We start from the raw sequence: 14,102 nt of genomic DNA, 5'->3' as shown, positions 1-14,102 counted from the left end.
AAAATCTGTAACAGATTAAATCTAGAGTAGAATAAAATGTATTTCAACCAGCATGCATGATTCATCAATAAATAGTCGCGTTTTAAAATAAAGCAGCAGCAAAAATTGAACAAGTAGATATAAAAAATATTAATCTCAACCTATTGAAATGAATTCCAACATACTGATAATAAATATATATTTTTTACTCATTTTACAAAGATTTAATAAAAACAAATAACGCATCAAAGACAGAATTATGATAATCAATAACTATGATATACATCGTGAAAGGTACTTATCTAAAAAACAGAAATTCAACTTTTGCAACAGTTTTGAAATATTTATCCCTTCAACTTTTACTCAAAGGAAAGGAGCATCACAGCATGGACCTTATTCGTGAGCGGCTCGCGCCGGAATGATAGTCTCTTGATGTTGCCGCCAGGGCGCCACAGTCCTTGGTGTCCCAGATGGGCGTCGATATGGGTATGGGCAGCTTCACCCATTGGTCGCGCGACTCGCAGTGGATTGGTGCACGGTGGAAAATGGGCAAGACCTACCAGACGGGCTGGTCGATGCGCGATATCACTCGTGGCCGCGCCCACCACGATTCTCCAGACCCGACCCCACTGGGACCTGCTGGCACGCCGCTTGTGCCGGCCCTGACACATTCGACAAGCGGCACCGTAACGGGAAGCAACGTGCGACTAGGGACCTCGAAGGACCTCTCCGCTGGTCACGAGACACGTTTGCAACATTTTGGCGGCGACGATAATACGCACCAGGGTGCTACCGGCAAGTGCTCAGATTACCACTTTCGCTATACACTTTCGTGTCTCAGGCATCATCATCTGGTACGGGGATCGTAGAACGATTTCGAAGACGTGCATCTTTGGCAAAGCGTTCAAGGGACAGCCGATGACATCCCTCACGAGGTCTACGAACATTCGTCGCGTCGTATAGAGAGTGATACGTCAGTGATAAAGAGCCGCGAACGCGGACCGACGAAGGACAAGGGACACGAAATTCTGCGCGAGCGAGTGAGAACAGTGTATTGTGAGACACCTAACTCCAACGTGGCCCTTAGTGCGCGAACTCGTATCGCGAACTCGTGGCACGCACGTTCGGACGCATGTGCACCGGCACGCGGTCGGTGCGCCCGGCTTGACGGTGCAGTCCGGAAAGACGCGACACCGTCAGTGGTGAGCGGACGTTTTCATGCACCGCCACGGGCCGCCGGCCGCTAACGTTCCAGTGATAATGATTCATGCGCATTCCTAAAGAAACGTGGCACCGGGCGTACCCGCTCTGACGGAGAGACAACCGGTGGAGTCTCCCGCGGAGACGCGAAGGGGCGAACGAGGGGGCGACGAAGGTTTCTGCAAAGATTGGCAACGCGAAGGAGGAAGCCTGTTGCCCCAAGAGAGTCCGTACGGCCTCACCACGCGGTCCGACGAGTGGAGCAGTCTCCTGCCCAGCTCCACAATCGTGGGTGCTGGGGGGTCACCATGGCTCGGACTCGGAGGGGGTGGTACCGGGGCCACCACAGGGGGCGGAAGTCCCGTCGAGCTCGAAGGCCACTGGGGACGTAAGCTGTACAGCGCGAGTGTGGCACCGCCGCCCCCGCCGCCCCATCATCATCCGCGGGCGCCGTTGGTTTTCGCGCCTCAAGATATGAGGCAGATACTGAAGGAGGAACCTGTGCCACGTGCTTGGCCGCAGCCCGCGCTCGCCGACAACGGAACGTGAGTACATAAAAATGCTGTAATCTTCACATTTGACAAGAAATGAAGAGTGATCGAGATATGAGATTGTATCTGCCGACGGAAATGCAGTAGATAAAATTTATGTATGTTGTCAGAGGAATATCTTGTTTTAATAATCACTATTCAATTTTATCATTGGCGTAACAATCAATTTCATTTTATTGAAGATATATTTGTATAGTCGTGTCATTGCAAGAAAGTTTTACGTAGTATAATACGTCTGAATGTAAATTGGATTATTTCTTGAAACTAACAACATAATATGACATCTCATAATTTATCTATTTCTATGAAGAACGATTTAAAAAGAACAATAAAAGAGAAAACATTTTATGCGACATTATTTCTGCTAATCGACGAAGAATATATTTATAATTGAGTGAAAAAATTTCCTTACTATCACGTCGCGTCTGTATTTTAATGATATTTATATTTTAAAATATATAAATATATTTAAAATCACATTATACATGATTTCATCTCATTTGCTTGACCAAAACAAAACATTTACAGAATGTATAGAATGAAAATTGTATAGAATGAAAATTATCGCGCTGAGTTTTAGTTTTTAATCCATTCAAACAATTAATTAAATACAAGAAACGTGATAACATTAAAATGCAAAAATTTATTTATTGTTCAAAGACAGGTACACGATGATTTGAAACGGAATGTTTAAAGATATAAAGCAAAAATTTGTTTCTGTGAGATGAAAGTTACAATTGTAATCGCGCCGACAAAGAATGACAGTTTTTATTAGCAACAGTTTCTTGTAAAACGTGACAATAAAGGCCATTGCACGTAAAAATGTTTTAGTGATAATTGTAAGGCCGTAAGAAAATAAACCAATCACACTTGATTATTCTTCAAGCGCGAGGAGAGTAATCGACTGTGATTGATTTATTTTCTTACGGCCTTACAATTATGACTAAAACATTTTTACGTGCAATGGCCTTAATTGTATAATATTAACGATAAATTAATCTAAGATAATTTAGACACTACTGACATGTCCTGTGGCGAGAAAAATGATATGTTAAAAAAGGATCTTAACACTTTGAATGCCATGTCACCCATATCCGGGTGATGCGTTTCCGCAAAGACCCCGTCATCCATTTGTGAGTGATGGTCTTATTTACTCGATTTTATTAAATACTTAAGATATTAAAGAAATAATATAAATATTGTTAAGATATTAAAAAAATAATAAAATATTAAAATAATATATGAGATTTATTAAGTTTACTACCGAAATCAGCTTGGCACTCAAAGGGTTAATACGAACTGTATAGAAATATGTTCGTGCTGCTGTTATAGTATTTGCCGTCGGATCGCACGGCGAGCTATATCCCTGCGTAACAACGTTAATCATACGATATCCATTAAAATTGTAATAATTTTTAGTATTGTATATACGCAAGAAAAATTGACTTTGCATAAATATGCAAATTATAAATTTGTTAAAGGAACAGGTAATCGTGTCTTTACTAAAAGAAGAGATAAACAGCTTGTGTGTGTAAGCTATTCCAAAGCGGATTTTTTTTCCTTTTTTAACATATCATTTTTCTCGCCACAGGACATGTCAAATAAGTTGTCTAAATCATCTTACATTAATACCATCACACACAAGAGACAGCTACTATAATAAAGACTGGTGTTCTTTGTCGGCGCGACTACAATATTGTGACTTTTATCTCACAAAAACAAATTTTTACTTTATATTTTTACCGTTTCAAATCATCGTGTGTACCTATGTTAATAAAGACTGGTGTTCTTTGTCGGCGCGACTACAATTGTGACTTTTATCTTACAAAAACAAATTTTTGTTTTATATTTTTACCGTTTCAAATCATCGTGTGTACCTATGTTCGAACAATAATAAACAATGAACCGTGCTTTATTGCAACGTCAGAATTTTAATGATGCGACAATAATAAAGATACTTGTCTAGAAGAATTGAGAACGTAAATCGGATGAGCCGACGGATTTACTAATCCAATAGCGGCTCTCTAACTAATCCCTTTTTCCAAGCACTGTGACACGGGGACCGACTGGAATCGAGTTAATGTAATTGAGAATTTTAGCGCCTTTTGCTCATCGCTTTGTCCCGGACTTTCCCTGCTTTCCCCGTACTTTCTTTCTCGTTTATCCAATCGTTTCTTCTTCAGACTATCGAAACTAATCTCTCTGCAAAATAGATCAATATTTTTGCCCGACATTTGAAAAATCAAAACTTGAAGAATTTTATTAAAGCTAAAGAAAAATTAAAAAACGCTGCTTACTGAAAGATTTCACCAAACGCAAATTATGATATAATGTTTTAGAAGACTTACGAATTAAAATCTTTAGAAAATTGTGTATTTCTACAAATTGAAAATCATTAAACATCATCATGTAACCATGATGTGACTATTGATGGAAGAACCCGTCGCGACTCGAGTTATTACGCGATTGATGTTTGATCGAATGCAAAATTACGGAATATAAACGTTTGTCAAATTTAATTGAATCAATGTTGCGGCAGTCTGGATAATTGTTTTACAGGAGTTTAAGAGTCGCAAAATGTTAAACGTCAACTTTCGCCTTCATGGAAACTCGAGCTGGAAAGTTTCGTTTTCCGCTACTAAGAACAGTTGTACCACACAACTGCGTTACACCGAGATCAACTAGGAGGGAGGGTGTGCGAAACTGTTTTAAAACTCTCGCGAAGCACAGGCATAAACTCTCGCGCTTTTTAAAAACCCCTAAAAAAGTTATCCACCTAATGAAGCAGTAAACCACCGCACTCGAGGGAAGGGGCTGTCGCGCAGCGAAAAACGATGACCTTTCGTATGAATAACAGACAAAGGAAAAAGAGCGTGAAAGAGAGAGAGAGAGAGAGAGAAAAATTGCTATCGATCTTTGAAACTGTAGTCGCTTCAACAAAATCTCGGCGACGACGCACTGTAGTACATGAACTTTATTATTAGATATACACACTGTTTGCGTTCTATAAAAATATTAACCCTTAAATGCCACCCGGGGTCCAGCGGACCCCAGACCCTTTAGAATGATATATTTTCAAATGTTCCCGCCAAATATGGAGCTCATATTTATTTATTTATTATTTTTTATTTTTTTTATTTTGGAGCCAACATTTTAACTGTTGGCGATCTTAATTTTTTATACTATGTTAAAATTGAAATTTTAACAATATAAGCATTTTATTCTCTTTTCTAAGCCTTGAACAACTTTGAAAATAATTTTCATAACTAAATATCAAAAAATCAATAAGTAAGGAGACAATTTTCATGCTGGGGTCTTTTAGACCCCATGTGTCATTTACGAGATTCTTGAGAGGTGTGGCATTTAAGGGTTAATCCTGCATGGTCCCTAAAATAATCAATTAAATATCACGTCTGTCATAATTTAAAGACGACTGTAAAGTTAATTTAACGTTTAATGTACCACGTAATAGTTAACATGTTTTAATATATATAACATAAATTATATTATATTCAATTCTTGATTAAAATATCTGAAAATTATTTATTATACCATTCTCTTGCGAATTCTCTTGCGAATTATTTGCGAAGTGTATATGCATATTACAGCGTGTTAATGACTAATAGATTTTTATGCAGCAAAAGGTACGGTGAAACACGGCGCTAAATTGAACAACGTTCGCAGTAACGCGCCCTGGTAGCAAATTACATTCGGATATATTACAAATTGCTCATTATCTCCGCGCGCATTATGAATCGCGCGTTGGGCGCGAGCGTAAACAGAGCGCGCTTCGGGTAACTCGCAATAACTAACGCCCGACGGTGCGTATTACCCGCGGATTTATTGTAATTCTCTACGATTGCTTTATCCGTGAATTCGTAACCATATCGGTGGATTCGTATTATCCGCATATATTTCGTCCGTAATGCATGGCGCACAAATGGCATAGGTCGCATCTCTTGTGTATAAAGTATAAGCAGTATCGATCGGCTTGTCCGGCAATCCGTTGCTTCTCCAAACGCGTCGGAGATCGTGCAGCCTCGTCATCGTTTAAATGTCGATTACGTCGTTACGGAATACGAGAAAGTGATGGCACAGATTTCACGCAGAAATGAAAAAGTTCCGTCGCAATTGTCTAACGCGATATAAAGCGCGATTCCCTCCGTAACTTCATCTACTCGCACGGTTCGTAAACCGCGTGCGTATATGCGTCGCTTTTTATTCGCCGTATAATTGCGCGATATACGCGACGATCTCGCAATGCTGTGACAATTATTCCCGTGACCGAGAACGCGCCATTAAGGATCGTGTGGAATTCCTACATTTCATATCTTTATTCGCGCATTTGAATGCACGTCGCGTTTTAGCCCGATACCATTATCGGGATCGATCGGAATCCAATCGGAATCAAATCAAAACTGCACGGGCACTTTAACCGAATGTGAAAGAATGATCGCGCGGTGGATTAGCGGTGGCGGAGGGTCGAATGATTCGCCAGGTGCCGGAACGAGCTGCGTTATCTGCGAGACCGAAAGCGCGCACGTGGCAAATTGCACGCACGAATACAGTAAACGCGAATGGAGCCCGTAATTATCACCTCGGCATCGGTCGGTAGGATGAGCGACACGGTCGTCAACATAAGCGCATAAAGCGCACCGCGTTATCCGCATGTATCTGTGAAACATAACTCATGAACGCTGAGGATCGTGCAATTCAGGAAATGAAGAACTGTATGAAAAGTAGCCGTTTAAAAGAGGAATATTAATAAAAATAATATATATGGATTATTTTCACTCTGCAACAACACTCTAAGATTGTGACAAAATTGACTAATTGCAAATTTTTTGCTCACGCAACCTTTACATGCCGCTTTTCTCGGATTTGTCATTTTTACTTAGTTATTTTCAATATTAGGGATTAAAGTATAGAAAATTATGTTTGTATTATTATAAATTTTAATTTTTTTTACAATTTGTGCCATCTATGGCATTCTATATTATAACACGTTATGTATATATAATATATAATATAATATTATAATATATATTTTAATATATTATATAACATATTATATAATATATTACATTATAACATATTATACTGATTGGATTTCACGCTTTTCTAGTCATGAATCTGTTCTGAAATTCAAAATTTTTAATTTGAATTTTAAAATAGACTAGAAAGGCGTGGAAATCCAATTAATAATAATCAATTGTTATTTAAACCTAATAAAACTGTTTTCCTTCTAAAGTAATTTGTATGTGAGGTTGTAGACACTGATAACCACATACGCATTATTGTCATATTAGCGCGATACGTACTGCGCGCGTATATGCGCGGTTTTCCGCAATCCTCGAAAAGGCGTGGGTGGTGGTGTGCAGCAGTGAATTTTGGGTGATAATATAACGGTGCGGCAGAACGTGCCTACGCGTTATATAGGAATTGGTGCATGGCAAACGGGGCAAAATAATCGGACGTCGAGAGTTATGGGGCGCGAACCGGCGACCGGTTAATCAGCCACCGATAATTATCGACACGGGCAGTACATCACTACCCTTCCTCTCCCAGCGCGTCCTCCCTCGGTCCTCCGCCGCGCGATCCGCCGTCCCTCGTTCGTTCCCGAAAGCCGCCCGCGTTGCAACCCCTTGCAACCGACCCCTTGCCGACCCTGTGCTTCCACTCCCCTCCCTTCCCCCCTCCCCCTACCTGCCGGCGGCTCGGCATCCCACCACCTGGCGTGACAAACGCACCGCCGATACCATCATTTATTTCGCAAATGTGCTGCAAAACTGCCGCTATTCATTTTCGGTCCAGTCGATTCAGTTTTCCGCTCCGAGGGTCCGCCCTGATGGCCGTGCATGCGGCTCTGTGCAGTCGTGCGATGGTTTTATCGTTTCGCGACGGCACGATCGCACAGACCAGCGCCGATAATGCGATTTCTCGGCGGTGATTTTTAACAGCCGAGTGCAATATACGTTATACGGTAAATTTAAAAGTCGTTTATTATATACAATACATTACAATTATGTTAATTATATTTGATAGAGATTTGCCGTTGGAATTTGTAAGAAATTTGACAAAATCCATATTTTTCATATCATTGAGAAGAAAAACATACTAGTAATAACTATATGAATAGTTATATCTATATTTAGAGATTTATAAAATTCTGAGATAATATATAGAATAATTATTTCAATGTATTCTCTAACTATTAACATGATGTGACATGAAGAAATAACCATCAAATAACAGTAATGATGAAAAAGAGTTTTACAAGATCCGAGTTTTACAAGATCAATTCGAATCTGAGATCAACGTGCGGGTTATGCGAAGCTCGAAAAGGGGACTTTCCGTGCCATTACTCAAAGATGGCATTGGAGTCCAGCGGCCTAATCTCGGCACATGAGACCTTAATAGGATTTTAAGGCGTCGAGACCACCTGCGCGCTTCCCCACGGTCGACCTCGTTTGTCTTTACCTCTCCGCCGGTTCGGGCATTCTTATTGCATCCAAGGAGTGCATGGACTGATACACCTCTCTGATTCCGCGACAGAGAGAATGTCGTTTAACATTTCGCCGAAATTCAAAGATTATTCGCACTTGTTAAAATAAAAATAACTGCACTGAGAAAAAAAATATTTTAATCCAAGTAAATATGTCATTGGTACCCACCAAATAAATAATTTTCTTGAATAAAGTAATATTTTTTTGGATCAAAATATTTTTTTTTCAGTGTGCACACTGTTATCTTTATACTATATATACGTATAAATTGATATGTGTAAGAGATTTACTAATTGTAAGTCGTAAACAGTCATATTTACATGTGCAATGATAAAAGATAAAATCAGTGTTGTAAATTATTCGATATTAATATCATTTCCAAGTATTTCAATTTTGGAAGTACGTTATTACATTAATTAGTACAATAATATGTTTATATGGCAATGAAAGATACGGCTACGACATTTACATCGTAATGTAAGTAATACAGTTAATGGACGATTCTCTAAAATGCGATATCTAATTGATTATAGGGTTGGCGTGGGCCGGGCACATTTCGAGAAACAACCGCCGAGTAATCTGAGGAAGAGCAATTTTTTCCATTTCGTGATCGCCCTTTACGATCGACACGGCCAACCGATCGAGATTGAGAGGACGTCGTTCATGGGCTTCGTCGAGAAGGATCAGGTAATGATTTCTACTATTACATTCCTCGCAACCGTTCTTAGAATTTTCGAACCAATCCGAGCCGATTGATCCACCAACGCTATGATCACGATGCAAGTTACTGTCCTAAAACATAGCGTCGCAAGAAACGACCGCAAACTCGGAAAACCCGATCGCGTCGAGACATTTCTCTTTCGAAAACGGCGCGCGAAGTTAAAGAATGGTGGGCGAATGAACGCGGCCGAGTTTGCCGGTGAAAATGAGCGACGATAGCGGATGATTAAGTTCGGAATTTCAATGCTTCGCGCTAACCGCCACTCTCCGGGGAGACCGGATAGAAAAAAAAAGGAGGAGAGGAGACCCTTTATGACGCCGGGGGAATATCGTGCGAGCGCGCGCTTATCTCGATAATTGCCGTTTCCATCGGGGCCGGCGTCAAATATTAAACAGCAACGCCTACGCGTGTACGCGCGTATACGCGTATCGATGATCCGTAGAATCCATAGCGCGGCGCCTCTTTTCCGGCAATTAGCTGGACAGGCGAAAATCCATCGGCCCCGCGTGAGAAATGGACGGGCGCGATGCAGGATCACGGGAATGGTCACGCGAAGCGAATGACCTACGAATAATAAAGAGCGCCCTTCGAGCCGCCTTCCACCCACGCGTTCGCCGTACCTTCGATTGGAGATTACATTCTGCCGGGCGTTTGTTAACCGGGCACTCGTGCGCGAAATATCGAGGCTTCCACGAGAAATTACCGTAATTGCCGATGATACAGTCTGCAACTAATTATACAGCAGTAGAATGAATTCTATCATGCTTAATACACTTTATCGCGCGACGCGTTAACGTACAAAATATACAATACAAAAGGCCACTATGCTCGTACGCCTTTAAGACCTATCACTTCACGGTTATGAAAACGTGACGGAGTTATTTCTTTTACGTTCAATTTCATTGTTCTGGATATCACAGCTGTCAGTCATAATGGCAGCTCACGGAGGGAGCAGTATTATTATAAAGATCGCGTTTGAACAATTGTTTGGTCATCAATAGAACTATTTTATAAATTAATATAGTTATAATTGCACCAAGGAATATAGATAAAATGTAAGGACACGGCAATTAAATCGCATAAATTGTGGTGATTCTATACAGAAATTAATTGACAGCATACTGAATAATTCTATTATTATTATACTTCCCGAATCGACGTCGAATAACGCGATATCTCATCACGATAGAAACCGTCGACAGCTGTGAATCTAAGTTGCGCTGATGGAATTATCGCGAGGAACGATCGCGACCCCGAAAGAGTGCTCTCAAACGGTACGCGATTGTCAGCGCTCGGTCATCGTTAGAGCTCCACTTTCTATTGGTCAATTAGTATAGCTGTTTAAGGAAAAGTTAACTACCGCCGTGCCGTGCGACGCAGCGTCCATTCTTGCGCAAGAGAAATCGGTTACGTTGGGAGACCGCGCCGGATAAAATGAATGCGGATTTGCACAGGTATAACACATCTTCGGTATGTACGCGCATAAGAACCGGTGTACCACACCGGTGCGCTTTATGGCGCTTTACGATCGCGGATCGATTGATCGGATCTACGTAAATACACGATGTGCTATGTACATACGTGTGGGCCGTGTGGCGCAAGGCACACACGATACACGCCAAACAAACGGCGGAAATCTAGATGCACGGCACGAGGACGAGGACCAAGGTCCACGGGCGTATAAATTATCGAAACGTAATCCCGTCCGTAACCTCTGGAATTCTAGCGAGCCTCGCTTCGTGCAACGACGATGTTCTGTCGGACGTCTCTCTCTGTCTCTCTTTCCTCTCCTCTCCCACTCCCGCTCCCGTCGCCCTCTCTCACTCCTCCGCCCTCCCCTTTCTCTACTTCTACGCCCCGGGGTAACGAGGTACACCCCCTAATAAATCTATCCGCCATAAATCGTCGGCTAATTCGACACAGGAAGACATACAGTTAGATCGCGGTGTAGGATGTAACGTCGTAGATTTAAGAATGTAAGGTGCGGAGTGACTCGCGATCTGCGACTCGGAAAGTTGCGAAGTTTTGCGAATCGATCGCTTCATCAATCTGTAGCGTGTGTAATAAGAGAAAATGATTAATGACTCTTCAATATTATATATAATACGATAAAATAATCGTAATCTATATTAATCTGACTAATACTTTCAATATTTATGTAATAAATATTGAACTCAAAATTTTATATTTACTTCTTAGCGATTTCCAATGGGCATCTGATCTATAATTTGACGCAATGCATATTTAACTCTCATCTTTAACGTAATGTCGAATTTAACTTAATTGAATTAGATTGCGCGCGATAATTCAGCTATATCAAGTTTTATACATAATGTGCAAACGCGTCCGTTTAATTATTCACATCGTGATGAATATTAGTATCTCACTTGGCGTCTTTTCAATGTCTCTGTCCCTCCATCTTTTCGTGAATCTATAACGTTCCGCTTGGTTTTCGCTCATTCCTCTCTCAGCCTCCTATCCCGACCTTATAATACATGCATAATTCACGTTGTCGGAACAGTTGCATCGCGTGGCCTCCCTATTAATTAGGGTCATGCACCGCGGATATGCATCAACTCCGTGTCGAGTTTGTACCTCGATCCACGCATCTCCTCTTCTGGTCCATTGCTGGTCTTAATCGAAATTATCGTATTCTGTTATAAATATAACGTAGAAATATTTGCACGTGTTGCTGCATCTTAATGATTCTGTTCTAATTATGAAAAATTTCAATAGCTACAAATTATATCAAAGCAACGAGAATAGAAATATGACGTATATTTAAAATTCCATTAAAGATATCGGTCATTATTCAGCGTTCAATAATTAATAACGTTCTAAAATTAATTCATAAGAGTTAAGTCAATAATTTCATCTTTATAATATTCATCTAGAATAAAAATATATATGAAAATCGGTATATAAAGTTTGCGCATAAGTGGTGTTAATACGCTTATCGCAATAATAGCAACACAGAAGCATGCGAGTTGAGTCTCACTAAGCTCGATACGACGCCACGCTTGATGCCACGCACCATTCTGGGGAAATGGACGCTATAGGTAAATACATAGCGTCTCCCGGTTCCGTCCGCTTTTTGTTCGTGTTTAATTAAAAAGTAGTCAGAGCAGACGAAGAAACAGAAAGAAAGGGAGAGAAAGAGAGAGCGAATAGCTCGACCTATCCGCGTATATATCTGATTAACGTCCATCGTGCGTCGGACGAATTTAGAGATTAATGGTCGCGACGAACGTCGACGACAGGAGAGAGAGCTTAATGCGTACGCTCGGTCCGCGCGCGCGCGCGCGCGACGGAAAAAAGGGAAGAAAGACGTCGCCGGTCAGACGCCGATCGGCGAAGCAGGGCCGATTATCCGATGAATCGAGCGCGGGATGTGGATGGAGGGAGGTTATTCCGTTAGAAAAATGATCACTTCCCGTTCATTCGCGGAGAAATCTTGCGATGGATTTATGCGGTTTTTTTTATCCGCGTCGACTATTCTCGTGCTTAAGCTGATAAGCCATAATCTTGATATCTTCTGTGGAACTCGTACTCATCGAAATGGAGCGGGACAGTCAGGCTTGAGAAATAAGACCCTTCAAGAGTATGAGATTGTCCATTTTACGACAAACGTAAATAGAAAATTAAAAGTGTATGATATAAATCTTTTTCATTTCACATATTTTATAAATTATATTATTTAGTATTTAAAAAATTATTACATATATTTTATTATACAATATAACATATTCTTACACACAGATTTTATATATACTTAAAAATTATTACTTTTATAGCTTTTATTATTTGTAATTAGCTAATTGGACTTTGTTTTCTTCACGATAATTGATTCGGTCGAATATAATCTTACATTAAGAATCTCTGTTCTGTTGTAACATCTGTCGAATGCACCCGGCCGTAAAATAGCGGTGATCAAATTATGTTAATTAATTAGTTGTGAAAACCATATGAAATATACGAAAAATTAATTTAACCTACCAGGGAAATTGCAAATAATCGTGTAAAATATCATTTGCATATACGATGGAACAACAAAATGAGCCAACGAAGTTTTGCCACACATTTATGCGCGTAATTACGTTAATTTGACGTAGAATCGATCGGGCTGCCAACGTTTATCCTCGAGTCGAAAGGTCATGTTACACAACTAAAAGTCGTGGTCGTGGGACGGAGGGGGCGGTCGTGGGTGTACCACCGACCATGATGTTCCGGGGGTAGATAGTTGAAAATGCATTACCGTGGTCGCGGCATATGGCACAGTGCACGCATGACTCGTCAACGGGGCAGGATGATAATTATGCATCGCACGCCATACGTAATGGCATGGCTCTTACCGGCGCATCAAGAAATTAATAATTAGCGTGAGGTGGAACAGGCCGGGGCAACACACAGGCGTTGCGTCACGGTGCACTTAATTAAAATAGAATAGAGTGCGAAGAACGCGCGAGACCGCGCGTTCGAACAATAGCTACCGTAGGCTCTTCGTGTCAAATAGATAGAAGTTGTAGGTAACTTAATAGTATAATCGATTTTAAACGATATGTAACTTACTCATTGTGATCAGAGGTATATAGATATCTTGTCTTTTGTTGCAGGAGTCTGAAGGTCAAAAGACGAACAATGGTATTCAGTACAGTCTACATCTGCTCTACTCCAATGGTAAGTAACAAAAATTTAATTCCTTCCCTTACTTGAATAATTCAATCCTTTTTTTAAATTAAGTAATTAAAGCAATTATCGATTGCTTAAACGACGCGCGTACATTAATTTCAATTATCAGCAAATTCTAGTTGATTTAATAATTTGTTTTTTCGAGTATTCAGTATCTATTTCAATGAAATTACGTGTGTGTATGTGTGTGTGCGTGAAATGAGTATTCCCAATTACATTTATAAGACGATCGGATAGAGTCTCGAATCGATCTGTATTCGTGTGCCCAGGCAGTGGGGCCACGTAATAGCCCCATCCGTAGCGATGATGATGGGCCATCGACATTCCACACGGACACCCGGTCTCTTAAGGCCGCTAAAAAGCCCAGGGACTTTCGAGGCCCGGGCGCAACAGAGACATATTTTACGTCGCTGGCCCAGGCGTGGCAAAAAGGGTCCCTCTTCCGTCTTGAAGAAG

The 14,102-nt window shown here is 40.8% G+C and overlaps 1 protein-coding gene across 5 annotated transcripts in view; it reads left to right on the top strand.

Annotated features, from left to right (window-relative positions):
• Nucleotides 1-392: 392 nt before the first annotated feature.
• Nucleotides 393-14,102, top strand: part of Kn (EBF transcription factor knot) — a 77,821-nt gene continuing 64,111 nt past the window's right edge. For 2 of the 5 annotated variants that reach the window (XM_071700239.1, XM_071700240.1), the window contains exons 1-3: nucleotides 393-1,724; nucleotides 8,770-8,923; nucleotides 13,571-13,634. In XM_071700239.1, the coding sequence (XP_071556340.1) occupies nucleotides 1,654-1,724; nucleotides 8,770-8,923; nucleotides 13,571-13,634 (289 nt within the window). In that variant the 5' untranslated portion in view covers nucleotides 393-1,653. The remainder of the gene's footprint in view (nucleotides 1,725-8,769; nucleotides 8,924-13,570; nucleotides 13,635-14,102) is intronic. The other 3 variants (XM_071700241.1, XR_011717513.1, XR_011717514.1) reach the window with 3 other exon arrangements.

This window comes from Temnothorax nylanderi, unplaced genomic scaffold (genome assembly GCF_030848795.1).
Source record: "Temnothorax nylanderi isolate EJ_2023f unplaced genomic scaffold, tnyl_v1.0 TNYL_tig0021_pilon, whole genome shotgun sequence".
In the NCBI taxonomy this organism is placed as follows: Eukaryota; Metazoa; Arthropoda; class Insecta; order Hymenoptera; family Formicidae; genus Temnothorax; species Temnothorax nylanderi.
The sequence above is the reverse complement of the archived record's forward strand: the minus strand, read 5'-3'. Positions and strand labels throughout refer to the sequence as shown.